At 49.9% G+C, this 19004-nt stretch overlaps 10 protein-coding genes across 10 annotated transcripts; 4 read left to right on the plus strand and 6 right to left on the minus strand.

Moving 5' to 3' along the window:
- Positions 1-129: 129 nt before the first annotated feature.
- Positions 130-1690, plus strand: LTR84_002674 (uncharacterized protein; the record flags this gene model as incomplete). The annotated part of the gene is made up of 2 exons (XM_064846275.1): positions 130-136; positions 369-1690. The coding sequence occupies 2 exons, from the start codon at positions 130-132 to the stop codon at positions 1688-1690; spliced, it is 1329 nt and encodes a 442-aa protein (XP_064705885.1).
- A 199-nt stretch (positions 1691-1889) lies between these two features.
- LTR84_002675 (uncharacterized protein) lies at positions 1890-2470 on the minus strand (the record flags this gene model as incomplete). Its single annotated transcript, XM_064846276.1, has 2 exons — positions 1890-2257; positions 2365-2470. 2 exons carry the CDS (start codon positions 2468-2470, stop codon positions 1890-1892), a joined length of 474 nt encoding a protein of 157 aa, XP_064705886.1.
- Positions 2471-3139: 669 nt separating this feature from the next.
- Positions 3140-4468, minus strand: LTR84_002676 (uncharacterized protein; the record flags this gene model as incomplete). The annotated part of the gene is made up of 4 exons (XM_064846277.1): positions 3140-3414; positions 3509-3686; positions 3769-4193; positions 4255-4468. 4 exons carry the CDS (start codon positions 4466-4468, stop codon positions 3140-3142), a joined length of 1092 nt encoding a protein of 363 aa, XP_064705887.1.
- A 1618-nt stretch (positions 4469-6086) lies between these two features.
- LTR84_002677 (uncharacterized protein) lies at positions 6087-7070 on the minus strand (the record flags this gene model as incomplete). The annotated part of the gene is made up of 2 exons (XM_064846278.1): positions 6087-6579; positions 6733-7070. 2 exons carry the CDS (start codon positions 7068-7070, stop codon positions 6087-6089), a joined length of 831 nt encoding a protein of 276 aa, XP_064705888.1.
- Positions 7071-7968: 898 nt separating this feature from the next.
- On the minus strand, positions 7969-9426 carry LTR84_002678 (uncharacterized protein; the record flags this gene model as incomplete). The annotated part of the gene is made up of 6 exons (XM_064846279.1): positions 7969-8050; positions 8106-8179; positions 8232-9119; positions 9174-9221; positions 9274-9318; positions 9370-9426. The coding sequence occupies 6 exons, from the start codon at positions 9424-9426 to the stop codon at positions 7969-7971; spliced, it is 1194 nt and encodes a 397-aa protein (XP_064705889.1).
- Positions 9427-10564: 1138 nt separating this feature from the next.
- LTR84_002679 (uncharacterized protein) lies at positions 10565-12764 on the plus strand (the record flags this gene model as incomplete). Its single annotated transcript, XM_064846280.1, has 4 exons — positions 10565-10604; positions 10657-11892; positions 11946-12239; positions 12295-12764. 4 exons carry the CDS (start codon positions 10565-10567, stop codon positions 12762-12764), a joined length of 2040 nt encoding a protein of 679 aa, XP_064705890.1.
- A 321-nt stretch (positions 12765-13085) lies between these two features.
- On the plus strand, positions 13086-13976 carry LTR84_002680 (uncharacterized protein; the record flags this gene model as incomplete). Its single annotated transcript, XM_064846281.1, has 2 exons — positions 13086-13529; positions 13632-13976. The coding sequence occupies 2 exons, from the start codon at positions 13086-13088 to the stop codon at positions 13974-13976; spliced, it is 789 nt and encodes a 262-aa protein (XP_064705891.1).
- A 941-nt stretch (positions 13977-14917) lies between these two features.
- LTR84_002681 (uncharacterized protein) lies at positions 14918-15324 on the plus strand (the record flags this gene model as incomplete). Its single annotated transcript, XM_064846282.1, has 2 exons — positions 14918-14974; positions 15061-15324. 2 exons carry the CDS (start codon positions 14918-14920, stop codon positions 15322-15324), a joined length of 321 nt encoding a protein of 106 aa, XP_064705892.1.
- A 514-nt stretch (positions 15325-15838) lies between these two features.
- Positions 15839-16311, minus strand: LTR84_002682 (uncharacterized protein; the record flags this gene model as incomplete). Its single annotated transcript, XM_064846283.1, has 2 exons — positions 15839-16086; positions 16146-16311. 2 exons carry the CDS (start codon positions 16309-16311, stop codon positions 15839-15841), a joined length of 414 nt encoding a protein of 137 aa, XP_064705893.1.
- A 918-nt stretch (positions 16312-17229) lies between these two features.
- Positions 17230-18778, minus strand: LTR84_002683 (uncharacterized protein; the record flags this gene model as incomplete). The annotated part of the gene is made up of 2 exons (XM_064846284.1): positions 17230-17463; positions 17540-18778. 2 exons carry the CDS (start codon positions 18776-18778, stop codon positions 17230-17232), a joined length of 1473 nt encoding a protein of 490 aa, XP_064705894.1.
- Between the last annotated feature and the right edge of the window lie 226 nt (positions 18779-19004).

The following is a 19004-nucleotide window of genomic DNA, read 5'->3' on the forward strand; positions in this document are numbered from 1 at the left end:
TTTAGGTAGTGGACTTCGTACCTTTCTTAGGCACCTAGTGAGTAAAGTACCTGCTAGTACAACGCCAAGACTGTTAGCAGCACGAAAACCAACGTCCACGTTGCAGCGATGTCTTAAGAGATGCTCATAATGAGTAGTATCTCACCATGTGATGCTCCTATCAGCTGGCCATGTCGGCCATCTTACACGTACCAGGGCGTGTTGGAAATCCCCTCCCCTCCAAATTAATTTGTTGAAGCATCACCCACGCTTCATTGCCCGGGCACTGAGCTTGAACCGAAGACACGAGATAGTCAGGATCCCCATTGGACTGAGCGGTAGCATTAAGCTCGAGTAAGTCTTCTGCACCTTCCCGTTCAGACTTCTAGATCCTGAATACATCGCCAGTGTATTCTGGCCTCGTCACCCTGGGACGGACAATGGCCAAAAGCAACGCAACGTCATCCTCCATCTACCTCCAGGCCCGTCGCTGGGCCAGACCGTCCAAACATGGCCTGCAGTCGATGAGCAGTCGAGCCTCCTTGCCCTAGCTTCTCCAAACACGACAATAGTCACTATAAACTACCGACACGGTCTGAGTGTCGACTCGGAGAATGCAGAGGAGAGTACGATCAACCACTGCTTTCCAACGCCAATCCAGGACGTTGCAGAGGGCCTCCATTTCCTGACCTCGGACGCTTCACCATTGAATGATGGCCAAGAGTTCATACCAAAGATCTCCTTACTTGGGAGTCGACTCGGAGGTGGGCTGGCTGCTATGCTGGCATTGACACAGCCGAATGACATCTATGCGCTCACCATGATTGAGCCGATGGTCGACTGGGTTGGGTTAGACGAGGTGGTCAAACATCTGCGCGATGCGACTTCTGATCATACGGACGAAACTACCCCGACATGGAAAAAAGCAGCGAGAAAGAGGAACAGAGCGTTGAACTTTCCTAGTGTGGAAAACAAAAATATACTCGCGGCAGCGGAAGAGCTGTTGACCCTACGGTCTACGCTGTTCAAAACGCCTTCTGCTTACTTCGATCCTTTCGCCAACCCGGTGCTATTCTTACGTGCTCCCGGACGGGATACACCGCTAGATACAGCGGGCGACCTCTTGATGCGACAGTTGGGTATCGAATATAGTTCTTCTGGTGATGATGACTCCTTTGGCCCTTACGACGACGACTGGGGTCAGAATAACCCCTCAGCCATCGAATCAAACAGTGCATATACGGAACAGTCTCCCTCGAGCAATTCGGAAGCCGGGTTCGTCTCTGATGTCATTACCCCAGATGTCGAGCAGCAACACAGCTATCCACTGCCCTTCGGAGCCTCCCCACAGCCTCGTCGCCGTAAAGTCTTGCGTCGATGGCCCTCGATCGGCAGACCTGAGGATGTCTTGCTGCCAGGTACCAAGTTTTTCCTGCGGTCTGTCAGACCGCCCGGATCTCAGGACGATCCGAATCCTGCTGTGGATCACGAACGAGGCCTACGAGCACTGTTGCGTGCGCAAGGTATGGAGTTCGCTGAGCTTATGCGTCGTGCTTGCTTTTATGGTCGGGACAGTGGGTTCGCGAATGAGAGAGTGTTGGTACATGAATTTGGTAAGGATGACGACCCAACAGAGTTCAAGACAGGAGAGCCGTCAAGTATCAGTGAGCAGGCAGTGCGCTGGGCAGATCAAGCTTTGAAACAAGACTAATATGTCTCAACGTACCTTCCAAGAGGGGTGTACCAGCGTCGACTCGGAGTTGAACAATGTCCCGAAAACTTAATCGTGTCCATTGGAAGCTTATGTACACACGATGTCACATCAACCTCTGAATATTTCCCGTCTCTTCTCCTCTCCTCCTTTTCTATCTGTCACAACTACTTGTCAGGCCGTACCAACACATTCCTTATCACTCATCCGCAGGATCCAACTTCCTCTCGCCCATCTTCTCAACATTCTCTCTCTTTTCATCCCTACTCTTCCCCGGATCCTGCTTGAACGCACCCTGCACATCCGCATCGTCCTCCTGCTGTCCGGTGCCACTGCCCTTCGGGCCGCTGACCGGCGTCGCCAGACTCGCCGAGTCCGGAGACTCCTGGACACCGGACGAGGAATCCTTGCCCCGGGATGCCTTCACGCTCTGCTGCTCTGAGGATGCGGAGCCCGGTCCCGTTTCTGTCACGTTTGATGCCGTGCCAGGTGAGGCTTGCCCTGCTGTCGATTGCATGTTTTGCTTGTTGGCGTAGCTTCGGCGTTGTAGTGGCGCATTGCCTGAATCTAGGAGGTGGGAGTGCGAATGTTAGCTTTTCTTCAAGGAGATATGCTATGGTAGGAGCAGCGAAAATTTCAAGTGGGTTGATGGGTCCTTATGCCTTGGAACGTACCGTTGCTTGTTGCTGTCGGAGCCAGGCGCAGGCTTAGCCTCGCGCCTGCTCTTGACGTGTATGGCATGGCATATCGCGCTGCGAAAATCATTCTCGTTGCGCTCATTTTCTCTTTACAACTTCGATTTGCTCTTTTCTTTACAAGTTCACTCTCGATTCAACTCTGAGAGACAGGTATTTCTTGCACGTCGGAAGTCAATCACGTATGTGGAAGCCAGAAAATTATACGATGACTTGAATTTCGAGCTCCGAGACGATCAAAGCAACACAGCAGACCTAGAGCTGAAGTGATCGTATAGCACTGCCTACCTGCCAGTGCATGACGCTTATGACGTCGAATTCAACGTAAGTGTTCATGATATGATCAAATGATGAAGGAGGTACATCGGAGTCGGCACATTAACGCTGCATAGATCCGGAGCACTTAACCGGGATTGAGATCCGGGAGACTCGGTGGTGAGCCATGGACGGAGAACATTGCCGACAGGACGTTGTGCGATAATTGTGGACATGAATTCTTGCACTGCTTCTGATATTTATGGAGGGCAAATATGTGCAAAGAATGCATCTCCTCATAGGGCTTGATGGGAGTATGATACCGTGGCCGTGTGGGTGTTTTAGGATTCAAGGGCACCTGACCAAATAGCTAGATGCATGAAGCGGGCACCCAACCCCTGAGCTGTAGGGAGCTCCCGAGCGATCCATTCACTCGTACCTTGTCTCATAGGCAGAATTGCGCTGGATCCCCACTGGTTTCTATGCGAAAGGAGAGAAATCATTCTGCTCCGAGCTTGCCGCTGAGACCAGTGACGAACAAATGCTCCTTGACGACCACCTCCCTCTGCTTCACCAAGTCATCAACTTGCCAGTTGGCCGAGACCCAGCGTCCCCGAAGGAACTCGGCGTCCGGCGTGGTCAAGAACAGGGCCGCTCCGCCCGACAACTCGGGCGAATCCATGTTAAACCCCATTTGTGCGACGTGGTGCAGAGTAGTCAGTTCTGTGTCGACTACACCTGGGTGCAGATTGAAGACTCGCGCGTTCGGATAGTCTGTTAAATTCAAGTCAGGCCTTGCCTCGCTTCCGTATTTGGTGCGCGAGAATGATGAGGGGAGGCGATAGTGGTTTCGGAAGCAAACACGTACCGACTTGCAGGATTTCAATCATACGGTTTCCGGCCAGCTTGCTCGGACTGTAACCGACCTGAGTTGGGAATGCGCTGATAGCGGCTGTGGACGAGATATTGATCAATGTCCCAACCTTGTCTCCTAGTGCGAGCAGAAATTCTCTCGCCACGAGCCACAATCCTTTGACGTGGATTTCCTGCACGGAGAAGTCAGTAATCCAAGACCTTTGATCGGACATTCCTCAAATTATCGTGGAAAAAGTGTGACTTTGTACTGACATAGTGTTCCCACCAACCACTCAACTCCGTCTTGGTAATGGGTGCGTGATCATGGTTGATACCGGCGTTGTGAATTGCGACGTCAACCGCGCCAAAAGTTTCAATGGCCTTCGCGAACGCCGCCTTCACATCAGACTCGGACGTGACGTCTGTCTTGATGGCGAGAACCTTCGTGTCGGGGTAAGCATCGTTGATTTCCTTCTCGACTTGCTCGAGTTTGCTGAGATCTCGGGCTGCGAGTATCAATCCTTTGGCTTTGGCTTTGGCAAATGCTATTGCGATACCCTTTGCGTCGAAGGATTGCAAGTCAGCTATGTACTTGTGAGGTAGCACTGTGTTCTCATTCGTGAGAAACTGAGAAGACCAACGCCAGAAGAAGATGCGAAGAAACAATGATTCTTGATCTTGACCCTTGACCCTCGACCCTGCCAGGGATAGGGGAGCCCTACAGCAAAAGCTGAGAATAGTGACTTACTCGACCAATACCCCTGTTAGCCCCAGTGAGGAAAACGACTTTGCCTTCCTGCGAGAGCTTCGGGTTTTTCAGAGGATCAACGGCATCATAGACTTCATGGACGTCTGCTACTCCCGAGAAATGGTATGGATCGTGCAAGCTGTTTTTGTTGGCAAAGAACGCCTGTTGTTGCTCTGGCGTAATCAGCTGACGCAATACGCAATCGTAAGTGGTAACACCGGCCATGTTGAGTTTCTCCTTCGTCTCTTGGATGTGCCGTTTGTGGCCTTTTTGTTGTTTTCTGCTCTGGATGCAGCGTCGCTATTCTAGCTCGCCGTAGTTGAAGGTTTTTAAGACGGGAAGGCACGACTGAAGAGGAATAATAGTCCATTTTCCCCAGGCTTAGGCGTCCACACGTATCCGCTGGGGTGTTTCTTGTCATCCTTTACTCGGATAGGGGCGGCCTAAGATTTTACCTTTCCATACGCCTTGCCGTTCTAAGTCGGCGGCATCTGGAGCAAGGCTGCGGATGTCAGTCGTCCCGTCATCAGACTTCCTGCATCCCTCCGGGCGGGGACCTACGGAAGGCAGTTTCCTTCATTTTCAGATCAGTATCTCGAAGTGCTGATATTTCGTGGTGGAGCAGTCTTTCTCTACACAGAACTGATACGCTGACATATCTTTCATCGCTTGCTGAAGCATTATTCCGTGCCGAATTTCGTCCTTAGCCATCAGCATAATTTCCTGGCACAGCATTTAGCACACCAAATGTTTCGCTTTGGTCAGCCTTGTTTGCGCCAGGCAGCCACGCGGTCGTGCAGCGTGCTGAGGCCTGACTTAAGAGCATATGCTGTGAACGACTTTCGTCCATCTTGCATGATAGGATGGGGTCCTTCTTGGAACGGAAAAGGGATAAACGTCATTTAGTCTACAGCCAGTAGTTTTCTCTCTGGTATCTTATCGAGCTTAGAAGAGGTCAGCTTTGAATATTCCCCAGTCAGCAATGACGAAGGTGCTGCCTTACGGCCCCGCGTGCCGAGCATTTGTGAGATGTGACCTGAACCGGGGATTCGGAATTACAGGGCCCGTTTGCTTTCCATGTCCGCCCCTCGTGTTGACTTGGTTCGATCTCCCATCAATGAGAGGGGAGCGTCTCGTACTCGCTTGATGACAATTTGAGCCAAGATAATCAAACGACGAAGATCAGTCGCAGATGACAATTTTCAACGGTTGCGAGTGTCCGATAGCAAGCCGTCATTATGCAGGCCGATTGGAATCTACCCACGCCCATCAGCTCTGCAAGCGTTCCATCGTGAAGATACAGCATTAATTGAAATTGGCCAACAGAAGGTACATAGACTAGCGTCTGAACTTCCATGAAGGCTCTGTAAGTTGAAAGGAATAAAATTCAAAGTTGAATCAAGTATTGCTTGTAATATGAAGGCCTGGCTCGAGTTGCAACTACCGATGCGCTTACCCGGTGTTGGGTCAGTCGCTGGTCTTATGGACTGTCCAGCTTGAAAAGAGCTTTCACAAATCTTGAATGAAATAAGGTGCCTGATACTCAGGAACAGCCTTTCATGCAAGGCTGTGGTTTTTTTTTCACTTTTACGGCACCTCCTCGGAGGTTGAATCAAAACGCTGGTACTTTGATACTTTGTTGTCAAGCCGCGTCAATAGCTGCAATGACTTGCATGTGGAGCATCTTTCAGGCTCGTTAAAGTGCGGATACAGTTATATAAATATGGGCCCAGTCTATCATAGATATAGTTAAAGAGATCATGGACTTGGAGCATAATTAGATTTTCGGACCAAATCAGCAAGCAACGCCAGTCAGGAAGCTCCGTCCACCTCACGTTGGGAGTCATGATAGGGCTATCTCTATCGCTGCACGGAAAGCATTTACGACTGGCCCATCTGGGTCCACCTGTGTCGCAAGTAGAATGGCCTGTGTCATGAATACCGGCATTTCCCATGCCCAGTTTGGAGAGCCAGAAGTGTCACCCCCGACAATGGCCGGGTTATTATATTCTCGAAGAATCCCCGTACATGGAATTGTCGGATCTGCGTCCTGCGCATAAGGCATTGCACTTATGACCTCCAGCTTACATGGAAAACTTTTCGTGTTGCTAAATCCGGTTTGTAGGACTGATTTGATCGCATTGAACTTGGTGTCAAAGTTGGGATCGAGCGCACCGACGCACATATACATTGGTTTGCTTGTGCTATTGCAGCCATCTGCCGAGAACCAATTGTAGCTTTTGTTGGTGTCACCGTACTCGTGTAAGAATAGCATGGTGGTGCCTGGAGTGTGATAAATGTCTACCAGTGCAGGTGGGTTGAGACCAAGGCCATGTCTGTGTGGAATTAGCATATCGATCTTTCTGGCGGTGGATTGAGACTTTTCTTACGGTGCAATGGTAGGGTGCAATGGCGGCATAAACCAGGATATATGTAGCGCATCACAAGAGTCGTAATTGTGATGAGAAGCACATAGACTGTCTACAAACCCACCGCATGGCCGTAATCCCCATATGTTGAGACCCAAGTCGGGTGCGAAGAAGTCACCCAGCTCTGCAGTGAATGTATCACAGCCTCCAGCGTGAATCACAAGCCATTTAGAGGTGCTGACACCTGTTGCTGGGATATTGTAGAGTACATAATCACAATCCATGCGTTTCCAGCCATCAGCTGTAGTGACCTCGAGACCTCGACAAGCTGTGTCCGAAGCAAGTGAGTTGTTGCAAAAGGGGGCGGATCCAACATAGCAATCTCTTAGGGCTTGAGCAGCAACAGTAGAGGTCACTAACCCGATCAAGGCATATATTGATGCAAGTGATGCTTTCATGATGAATAACAGCAGTAGGATGTGTACGATACGGAGATGAGTGCGAATCGTTGTGGTGTTGTTCAACTGACTAGCTATCAGTGGCTATGGTTGACTCCACCTTCTTAAATACCGTCAAGGAAACCCCAAGAAGCGGTCTCTGCCATGAAGCTTTCTGTGAGGGGCAAATTCATTGGTACAGCTGAATTCTTTGCCCTCAGAAACTCGATATTGAGTTGAAGATATTGGCTTGGCATGCGAGCTGAGGCTGAAACTCAGATTCGATGCCTTCAACTGATATTGTAGCTTTTAACTTTGCGGACAGACCACTTGTGAACTCATAGATGAGGGGGGATCTTTGGTCTTGGGTTACCTACTAGTGAGAAGGGGAGTCAAGTTGGAAACTATGGTCTGTGCTCGATCGTCTGACCCAATGCTGTCAACAAGATGCCGTTTAGAGGATCCTCGACCGAGTCCCTTCGGAAACTTGTCCTTCGATGAACCTCGAAGCATTGAGAAAGTGCAGTGGCGATTCAGCAGATGTCTCATGGATGTTTCTGCATATCTCTTCTCACCACAAAGCAAAATATATAGGGGGAGTTTTGGCTAGACTCGGGCCTTTGCAGTTGGTCCCAGTGGCCTATCAAGGGTTCAGAGATGGTCGATTGCTGTTTGCCACAACATCACTTCTTCCGTTGGATGAATTCCCCCACAGTCACAGGCATAGGTCATCTGGTAAACTTCCAGCGATATGATCGGATGATGTGAGCGGTAATTCTATCTCTGACGTATATGAGTCTTGGGGAGCGTTATAACACTTCGCCGGGAGCACACAGTTCCTAACCAATTTTATTAATACATCGCAGGGTGATTTAACACCATTCTATTCCGGTGTAGCAAGCCTGCAGTTGTTCAACAGTTAAAGATGATATTGCTGTGGACTATTGATCTCCACTCCTGCTCTCTTCCAGAAACCTTCAACATTCATATCTTCCTGTCCGCTGGTATTTAAATTAGTTTATGTTTAGAGGAACAATATTAAGCCATGCCACTTACTCGTTTCTTGGAATTATAGTTGGCTCAGTCTGACCTTCGGCTTCATTTGGATTTCTGAAGACGACATTCTCGGTCTAATGCATGATCAGCGCACAGACTTGCAGTGGAGACATCAGTGTTACTTACCATGCCTAAGGTCAGGTGGATGGCCGCAGGACCACGCACAAACGCTTCCTCTGGTTGTCGTCCCTCGATCAATGCCTGTACATTTTTCGCTAAGACTGCAGCTTGAGCAACACCAGGTCTTGCTGCCTTATGGGCACCAGTATCTGCGATATCGCCAACCGCGAAGAGATTGGAATATTTTTTGTCCAAGAATTGTAGAGTAGGCCGCACGCGTATGAATCCATTCGTAGGATTAATGACGGATCCTGGGTTGGATTGCTCCAGATTAGCCACAAGGCCGTTATTTGGCTTTTGACCCGTGGCTAAGATGACAAACTCGGTGGATACAGTGTCCCCATTTGTGAGCTGAACATCAAACGGTGTTCCATTATTCAGGAATCCGCTAGAGGGTATCGTCACACGTGAGCCAGTTATGAGATCGATGCCAAGATCATCGAAACGCTTCTTGATAAGCTCGTGAAACTTCCTATGGTACTGTGGCATTACTTGGGCACGAGATTGAACCACAGTGACCTTCTTGTCCGGGTAATACTCCTTCAAGTCCGTAGCCATTTGCACGCCAACAGCTCCACCACCAACAATCAAGATTGACTTGGAATTCTTCAGACCCTTTTGGTGATCCTGCAAGTATTGCACAGAAGATGGCTTGTCGTCGTACTGCATAGCAGCTGGCTGGGCAAGACGTGTGCCGGTGGCGAGAGCAAGATATTCAAAGGGGATTTGATCTGAACCCTGCCATTGTCTGTCAAGCGTTACGTGCTGAGGTTGAATTGACAGAACACGAGCCTGTACGAAAGCATGAGAAGCTGAGTTGGGCACAGCCGCGAATGTTCCACTATATGGGATGAATGCTTTGTGTTCCTGGCCAGGAACGATTGCAAATCTAGGCTATTAATGCAATTAGTACCAAGCAGAAGTAGCTTCTTGTCCGGTGAGACTAACAAATGTGAATAGATGGTGAAAGTGGCTGTGGGGTTCGATGAGCAGCACCTGCTCAGAAGTCAATACTTGATGTTCATGGTGGAAAAAGGTGATATCCTACCCTGTGCGTTGGTGGTATGACCTTCGCAAGCTCTTGAGCGGTTACCTGGATAGGTTAGTAAGGGCATCTAATAGACGTTGTGTTTCTTAGACGAACCCGTCCAATGTACGAGCCTCCAACCACAATGATATTCTTAAGCGATTGGGCGATCATCGTCGACAGCCTGAGGCTTAGCACGGTGTTTTCTTCTTGGTCTTGATTGTTTCTTATAAGAGATGCGACTTTTAGGCTGTGAACTAGAAATTGAGGAAATAGCCCTGCTGATACAAGAAGGATAAACACAAGAGAAAACTTCTGCTGAATGCTACCTACCTCTGTCGTTGACTTACCATAAAATAAGGAGGGGACGGTACATGTTCCGCAGGGGCAAAAGTTAGATTATCTGATTAGATAACATGCACACGCGGCCCGAAAATAACTGCCGCTTAACCCCGGGCATCATTCACGGCAGGCAAGAAGCTTTCGGGCGAAGACCGAGTCCGACGTGTCGGCCGAGCTGTACCTCGTGCATAAAGCCTTCTTGCAGAGGAAACTTGAAAGAACGCTCTCTTCGGCACGAGAATACTTGAAGAGTAGTAGGAAGGCTGCCGAATTCCACTTTTCTTACACTCTGACGCATTCTCTGATAAAAGTCTCCAATGTTGATCGTAGGGTCATGGTTGACGACCTATCACCGAACTTTTGGGGGTAAGTATCCAGTAAGCCTTCAACTTGCTCAGATCAGCTCCATATGCTCTCGATGGCTTGCTACACGTGGTTCGGAAGGCTCGCAAGATCTTATTCGTTGCTTTGGATCGGGAATAGATGGGTCTTTTTTATGGCTGCCACGAAAAGTAAAAGTGTGGCATCTTTCTGCAGGGGCTTCGCTAATGTTACGCTAAACTCGTATTCTGTACGTGTGCATGATCCACGTGATGCTAACGAAAATGCTTGTATTTAGAGATCTTCATTCAAGCTGAACATCGTTGCTGACAGGAGGAGTACCTGTCTCATTATTGTAGAGGAACTGCCCACAACCTATATACTAAGAATTTATAGGAGTATGAACTTCCGGTAGCACCATAACTTCCGGAAGCCTCACGAATTCTACCTTGACGAATATACGAAGCCCTCAGCGCAAGCTCCGAGACTGTCCTGGCCTCGAGTAGGAGAACGTTGTCTGCTTCTTTTAAATTCTCCTACTTTCGCAAACGAGACGATCTTGATACCCGTTGATGCCGAGTAAGCTTTACCCGAGATCTCAGCGCCGTCAAAATGCAAGCTGCGACCGGTGCCGGCAGTCAAAGCGACGATGTCTGATAGCACCTTCCCAAGAACAGGAATCCGAACCGGTCTGTACCAATTGCAAACGTCTGAGCTACTCTTGCACTTTCAGTTTCGCAGATAGTCGAAAAGCATCGAGTAGCAGGAAAGGCAATGGAAAGATTCCAACGTTGCAAGACCAACCTTCAAACCTTAAAAGCACCAAGTTGCTGGAATTCTCTGACAGGATCTATCAAGGAGCGCGAGATCACAATCCGATCTCAGGTTCATCAATTGAGCTCGATTTCGACACTTTTGTCGATTTTAGCTTGTATCCGTTGCCGGATCATCAGGAGACTCTTGTCGTCTCGGACATCACACGTCCTTCAATCTGTCGGCCCAAATCTCGCTCCATTGTGGGTTGTTCGCTGAACAGTCCAGTCCACTTACTTAGCTCGACATGGGAGGCGTGGCTTCTTAGCGAACAGCTCGCTCGCATCTACCAAACCATCACCTCAGACTCTGCTTCGATATTCCTAGACTATAATTGCAATCTTCTCACCGGCAGTCACCGTTATCGATTTGACCAGTCGAGCTCTGTTGCGTCGAAAATTTCAGCGGACGAATTATCAAATGCAATATCAGAAGATGCGGCACACATTGACTTCACTTCGATATCGCTATCAAACCCCCCAGAATCATTGTCCAACCAAGATACAAATCCCTTATCCCTGATTGAGAGTGGTGTCCCTTCCCAGATTCCTCATGCGCGTCCATATAACTGCACAATCACTGTTCTGGGGGCTGTTCGTTTTCTCGACCATTTTGGAGAGCTTTATGGTAATCATTTGAGTGTCACTGCCAAAGCACAATCAGACCAAATATTGAAGGAGGTTTTGCGATGCTTTGCATTCCAGTGGCTGCCGAATACGATCTTTTCGATTGACTCTGATACCAATGATCTTACGTTTTCCGAATTTTCCCCAGGGCCGCAACCACAGCGCTCTCATCTTGCATTTGTCGATACATGGACTCGAGCTCGATCGTTGATCAAGAGCGCCCAATCTACAGTCTCTTTTGGTGTCGTGTATGCAACACTACTTTTCGATACCATAGTTATCCCTGTTGAAGCTTCTCAAGGATTGGCAAACGATATCCTCGAGCATGGATTCCTCGATAACGCATTCAATAAACTTTCTCAACTGGAATATCAAGTGAAGAAATACTGCGCAAATCTTGGGACGATATCTCAACATGGAGCTCTTGTTGAATCCAGCCTAAGCATTATTCGCTGGTTCGCCTACCTTCGAGACACGGTAGTTGGACTAATGGCGAACCGTCCATGCAGGCTTGCAGATGTCGATTCTCAAAACAAAGGTAAGCTGATCCACTGCTCACACTGCAAGATGTTCATTGAATCTGACGTGAAGAAGAATCCTTGAATATTGAGTTCTTTTCGCCTCTCGAATGGTATGCTGAAGACAACTTGCCGAACATATGCCGTCGTGCAATCGCGTCTGCATTCGGAGTCTGGAGAAAGATCATCAAATTGAGAGAGAGTACAAAAGGTGCACCAAATAAGTTTGGGGTCTCGTCCAAAACTGATCTTTTGGTCAAAACCACCGTCCAAGCCGTCAACGAGTTTGAACAATCATTTGGCACCTTCATGAATTATTGCAGAGACAATTTATCCTCGCTCTCCAATGTGTCAAGGAAATTTATCGGTATGTTATTCCGCACTCTTGGGTGTATCACACAATGACATAGGGGAATCAATAGTATTCCTCGTAATTTTCTGGGATCTGGGAGTCCTCATTCTCGCCGAAGTCTTGGAGGCCATCTCGTCATGCGATGGCGCAAAGCCAAATGAGCAGCTTGCCTTCCAGATGCAAAAGTATCGGTGGGAATCGGCACTATCAGTGGCTCGGATGATCGAGTGTGTTCTCGATCTACCCACCACAGAAGCATTTCCACCATCTAGTGGTCTTGACCCAGCAGTACCGCTCACGGCCTCTCACGTTAACACAGTAACTGTGGTGATGGCGTTGCAAAAGTCCGTCGAACATATCATTGAATCCCAGGCTGACAATTTGTTTCCTGATGGGACCTGGGACCGGTATCTCGGCATTCTCATGAAAGGCCTTGTAGCGCTGGGTGTGACGGTTGGTGGGTCGCGAACTGCTACTGTGTCGTTGCAGGCATTGATGCAGACCCATGGTGATGTTCTATCGGAGTGTTGGTTTGTCTAACGACGACATGGACAAAATCGCTCAAACTTCATGCTTATCCAAGCTTCATAAGAATAGCAAACATGGCCCTATTCTTTCCGAGATGGCTTCTTAAATCGTTACACTCGAAGCTATCACCAGTCCACCACTTTCCTGATTTGGACATGCGGCTCCGACCCCTGTTTCTCGAGCCTTGCCAAGCCGGGGCCAGGTCTGGAGGAAGTCATGTCCTACCAAGCTTCTGATATATATATATCTCTCATTACCTAGGAAAGCTGATCCATAACCACTGAATGCACATGATAATCCTCCATCTTACATCGTCGTCACTCCGATTCCAGAATGTCTAAACCTACCATTGTACTTGTCCCAGGAGCGTGGCACCGACCACAACACCTCCACAAAGTTGTCGATGGACTCGAGAAAGCCGGCTATGAAGCCCAGGCTGTAGCTTTGGCATCAGTCGACGCTTCACCTCCAGCCACCAGCTGGGACAAGGACGCCGAAGGAGTTCGAGATGTGATCTTGAAGAACCTGGATGCTGGGAAGGACGTCATTGTGATTGCTCATTCTTATGGAGGGTTCGTCATGTCAGAAGCCGTGAAAGGCCTAGGAAAGAAGGCACGTCAAGATGGAGATGGACCGAAGGCTGGTGTACTCAGGTTGATTTATATGTGTGCCGTTGCGCCGAGGAAGGGGGAAACGGTTCAGGACAAGACATTCCCTCGTACTGAGGAAGAGGCCAAATTGGCGGAATCCCAGATGAAGTCCATGAAGATTGGAGAGGTATGACATGATATGACCCTAGTGTTCCCGTGGCATTTACCTTCAACGAAATGCTAGCATCAGCAGACTTTTGACCATGGCTAACACCTCCAATTTTCTCAGGACGGAAGCATGCGTCCCAGCCCCGAGGACGCTGAAGCCGCCAGTCAACAGCTCTACAACCGCTGCTCTCCAGAAGATATCGAGGCTGCAATCGCTCAAATCGGAACGTTCTCCATCGGCCCGCTGCTGGTGCCTGCCACATACACCGCCTACCTGGAGATCCCAAGTACCTATATTCTTTGTGAGAATGATAGAGCCTTTGCCCCGTCCGCACAAGAAAGGATCATTGCGGAAGGCGAAGGCGCCTTTGATGTCGTTCGCTGCCAGGAGGGCCATTCACCATACTTGAGCAATCCTGGGTTGATCGTCGATGTTATTCGCAAGGCCGCGGGCGAGGATATCTGAGCGAATACCTATGCCGGGGTATGTGGTGAGACGTTGTGAGAAGTTGTAAGAAGGGGTCATCCTGCCCTTATTTCTCACTTCTATAGACCCCAGCATAAGTTGAGAGGCAGAAAGACGTATCACACCTGAAAACGCCTACATAGGTAGACATGGCCCAGCAAACATAGATCTCCACTCTGATGAAAATAAATCATGAGGTTCTCGAGACTTTTCGAGGTATTCTCATCGCTCTACTAATACCTGCAGTCGAAGAATTTGACGTCCACATCGATGAACCTTGTTCGTGCTTCTTTGAAAGAGATCAGAAGTGTTCCCATCGGCGCATCTGCCGAGGAGCTCTCGGGACAATAGGGACGAAGCGCGAGGACCCTGTTCTTCGACCAATGTATCTAGACTGCGGCGTGCAACAACTGTGTAGTGACGCGTCGCAAACTTTGAGAAGAGGCCCATTGCGCAAATCACCTTCCACACAAGGGAGCGGCCTTCATTCGCACTGGACTGCAGAGATTGGGATGCAGTGCAGACTTTGGATAAAATGTCCTCGTCTGACGAAGAGCTCCTCGCTGACATCTACCATGCTCATGGTGTCTTTCATGTCATTTCAAGCGAGGGTCAATTTATGCCCATCAATTGCGTCACCATCATGAAATCTCCATACGATTCACACCACTGCGGAGTATGAAAATTACCACAGGCGGACTGTCGGGCTTCATACTGCGGAGCTTTCCCAAGGGACGACTTTTCGGTTCTGAGTATCTATCTCTTTCAACCTGAGGTGTAGAGAGAAGAATTGTACAGCTTCGGACCTTACCTTCTCTGGTACACGAGGAGTTTAAGAATCCGAACATTCGCTACACAACCACGACTACCACCCGACTCCCCAACTCCATCTTACCCGGGGCCAGAAACAGCGCCAGCAGCCACCACCACCGCCCACGTCCATGGTGCTCAACTACATACGACGCACCCTGCACGGGTCGAACCTGGAGATCTTCAAAGTACGTGCCCAACAACTCCCATCCCATCCCCGGCTCCCCTCACATCGCATCCCATCCCACTCACGCTAAAATCCACCCACCCACAGTTCGGGCTGTACCTATCCTTCCCGATCGGCTACATGTACTATTTCGGGACGAATCTTGAGAATCGGTTCTCGGTGCCGGGCTTCTGGCCGACACAGGAACAGGGCCACAAAATCCCGTACGAGCGCGAGGACATCAAGGCCGAGGTGGAGCGCATCCAACGCGACATGCGCGAGCGCGAGGGCGAGAGGCGCCGGAGGACCGAGAGTGCTTTTGACGCCGTGAGGCAGAAGTTGAGGGAGGACAAGGTTGATGGTGATGCTTGACATGCAGTGGTTGTGTGCTCGTGTGCATTCTATGGGAGGGGAGTTCTTGGGTTTCTCGACATTAAAAAGAGGTGGGCATAAAAATCACGGATATTGTTGTTTCACGACACGGTCAGTCGGCTCTTACGGTTGGGTGAGCTTTGTACATTATGGGGGGTGAGGATATGGTACATAAAATCCACTCATGAGGTCTGCCCGAATCGCAGCGACTGAAGGCTCGACGAATTCAAATTCTTAGGAACCCATGCTGCTCTGATGGAAGCAGGGATGGCTCGTTGTATGCAAGGTCAACAACGATTCCATATCTCCCATTAACACCCATTGCATGATCTTCAGTCTGTCTATTGACGGACCCGAAACGACGAACAAGCCGCTCCAGTTGAAATGCCAGTGTATTATTAGTTTTCCAAGTCCCAGTCCCGAACACCAATGATTAACGAGTACTCGACCAACAGGGGTATCGGTTTCTTTCTCTTGTCTCTTGCGGTCTTTTATTATCTCCCTCCACCAAGTATTATAGTTCCCTGACCGTAGCCTTCGCACCGGCCTTGATCGCCCCAGACGTCAACTTGAGACTCTCACCAATCGCCTGACCCAGTGTCGTCTTCTCCCCGGCCGCCGCCACAGACGCCGCATTCATATACGCGATCTCACCTCCGTGCACATAATACCAGATCCGGTTGTAGATAACAGCGACGTGGTCGGGCAGATACAGCGAGGCGGCGGTGACGAGCAGCGAGACGAGTATGAAGAGGATTAAATCTATAAGATCTGTAAGAAAAGAAAAGGACCCTTGTCGGAAGGGATAGGTCACCACGTACTGAAAATAAACTTCTCGGTCGACGTCAACATGTACAGTGAGAAGGTGACTTCATATTGGTATTTCTTCAACTGGAGCCACCGGACCAGCGAGGCGAGGTATGAGACGCGCGGTTGCTCTTTGGCCGCTTTGGCGTAGTCGGGCATTTCTAGCGCGATGGTCGGCATATAGTGTGGAGAGTGTTGTTGTTGGCTTGAATGGCGGAGATGGAGTGTAGATGTATATCTGGTGGATTATGCCTTGTGAGTGGCTTCGGAATCGTAGGGAATCGAGGGACTTTCGTAGGGGGATGCTGGGTGCGGCAAGGGCGGATAACGAAGGGAGGGTTGCGAGCGTCTAGTTGTATCTTAACGAGTGACAGAAAAGCAGGCGAAGGGCGATCGAGGTGCGTCGGGTTAGGGCTGGGACGTTTGTATATTATATCGAGGGTTGAGGATTGAGAATAATGAGAAAGGCTCATCAAGGGTCAACGGTCAAAGGAGTTCCCTCGTGGTCGGAGCCCGGATCACGGATTCATGGATCGTCGAATCAGGGGATGCGGGATGCACAAGAAAATTTAAAGTGCAATCTGACGCGTCGGGCTTGTCGGTTCCTCTGCGGCGCGACTTTCTAGGCATGAGCTCGCTAATAAGGGTGCCTAAGGGTGCCCCGAAGCAGCCCGGGAGGCCCGGCGAGCTTTAACTATGCATGTCGTTTCAGGGATTACTTTGTTCTTAAGCGAGGACACAATTCCAGGCCTCGGGCCACCACACAAGGCTGACCGGAGAGTTCTATCCATTTTCAGCATTTCTACCCCGTATCTCTTGCTTCCCAGTCAGTTCGATTATACGACGAGACAGCCGACTTTATGCACACACATCAATAGGTCTGGCATTTCACCTGCTCAAGTCATGACCAATTGTTCTTTTCGGTACGCATCTGAACTGTGCCTTTGCCTGGCATCAAGTTCTCTATGTTCCAGTATCTATTTCGTCTCTGGCCATCATTTACCCATCTAATACCCCGGACGAACTCTTTTTTCTTTCATCTAGTGCCTCTAGTCCCCATATTTTGTAAAGTTCCGTTAGCCTTTATGCCTCGTAACTTCATGACTTGCCGTCAGAGAACTGGACCACCGCCCATTTCCCACTCCATGCCCACTTTCTCGCTCCAGAGTCGCCTCCACCACCAGAAGTAGCACGGATCTCCTCGTCCTTGCCTTCTGGTAGTCCAACGACAACATCAGCCTTGCATGTTCGTAGAGCAAGGACTCGTATGCCCGAAGATGGACCAAGGGGGCCAATAGCTTCAACAAATGGCGTCGAAGCCGGCCATGTAGCCTGTATATCAAGTAATATCATATGTCAGCATTGCATCAAACAACAACAAAAAGATAGAGAAAAGAGTTGAACTCACATCGCCCGTCAATTTCCGGTAGTTCAGATCTCCCTTGAAGATCACCAGCTCACTCTCCTTCAAATCCTCCAACAAATCAGGCTCAGTCTTGGGCAACCTCCAGAAACTGCCAGCGTGGGTCCAGAACCGATTAGGCCTTAGAATCAACTGTCCCTCAGCATGCAAGGCACTCCAATCGTCGAACAGGAATTTCACATTTGCAGCCTCGTCATCCGACAATGGTGCGGGCGCTTGTCCATTCGACTTCCCATCGTGCTCATCTGACGCACTCTCATAGAACGCCTTGGGATCCTGCATCGCCTCGAGCAGCGCCTGGAGATCTCGGGGCACGACGTCGCTCACAAACCACGGGATACTCTTGGGATGCAGCACGACCTCGGTCGCCAGACCCGTCGCGAGCAAATACCCGGCCAGCACTAGATCCACAAACAACTCGAACCCAGCATTGTCCAGCACAATATCAACCCTTCTACTCTCCTTGCCCTCCTTATGCGCCCGATTCAATACCTCAAACGCCTTCCCCAGATCGTTGACCAAAATATTCTTCTCAGATTCCTTCCGCGCATTACTGCCCTGCAACTTCTGAATATCCTCGTAGGTCAGACTCGTAAGCAGACTCAAATCCGTGGCGTTTCCCCAGAGGCAGATCTCGGCCATTTCGGTAAACAGGACTTTCTCGGCCTCCTCGACCGCGGCGGGGTCAGACGCATCCACCACAGCATGGTTCTTCGACCCGCGGATCTGCTCGATGATCTCGCGATACCGGCTCGCCAGCTCCAGCACCGCGGGTCGGGACGACTTGAACGTGCTCATCTTCTGCCGCTGGAAGATGTCGTAGGCTTTCCAGTACGGGTCGCGCGCCATACTGAACAGCGTCGCGATCCGTCGGTACAGGTAGCACTCCGCGTACAGCCACTCGACGTCGTGCCATTTCGGAGTGCCCCGGGCCTGTAACTCGGCATTATATCCTGCAATATCCGGGAAGCTGTCGTCAGGGAGAGGCGTCAAGGCGCGATTGTGTTGGAGTTCGTATTTCAGCGAGGCGAGTGCCGAGACGATGGCCTTGCCTTCCGCCAGTTTCTCTTTATCCGCGTCTGAAGACGAGATTGACGACACTGTCCGGTGCACGTCGTCGATCGCGCCTGTGATGATGGCGGGCCATCGTTCGCGCGCCGATGTGAAGGCGAACGAGGTCGGGTCTGACGTTTGATATGTCGGTGTTTTGGTGTCGTACTCCATGGTTGATGATAATGTCTCTCTGTACTTTGGGGTCAACTGAAATCTACCGAGATGCTGGGTGGGACGTGGGATTTGATATATGGGGACACCACAGTGACATACATGCCCCTCCAATAATATTTTTTTGGTTGGGCCGACATGGCCATTGCCGAGTGTCGCTCAAACCTGCCTATTCTGGAAATACATCCGCTCCACTATAAATGGCCTTGCAAGACAGACCCGGCAA

Source organism: Exophiala bonariae (genome assembly GCF_035927105.1).
Source record: "Exophiala bonariae strain CCFEE 5792 chromosome Unknown scaffold_14, whole genome shotgun sequence".
NCBI classification, from domain to species: Eukaryota; Fungi; Ascomycota; class Eurotiomycetes; order Chaetothyriales; family Herpotrichiellaceae; genus Exophiala; species Exophiala bonariae.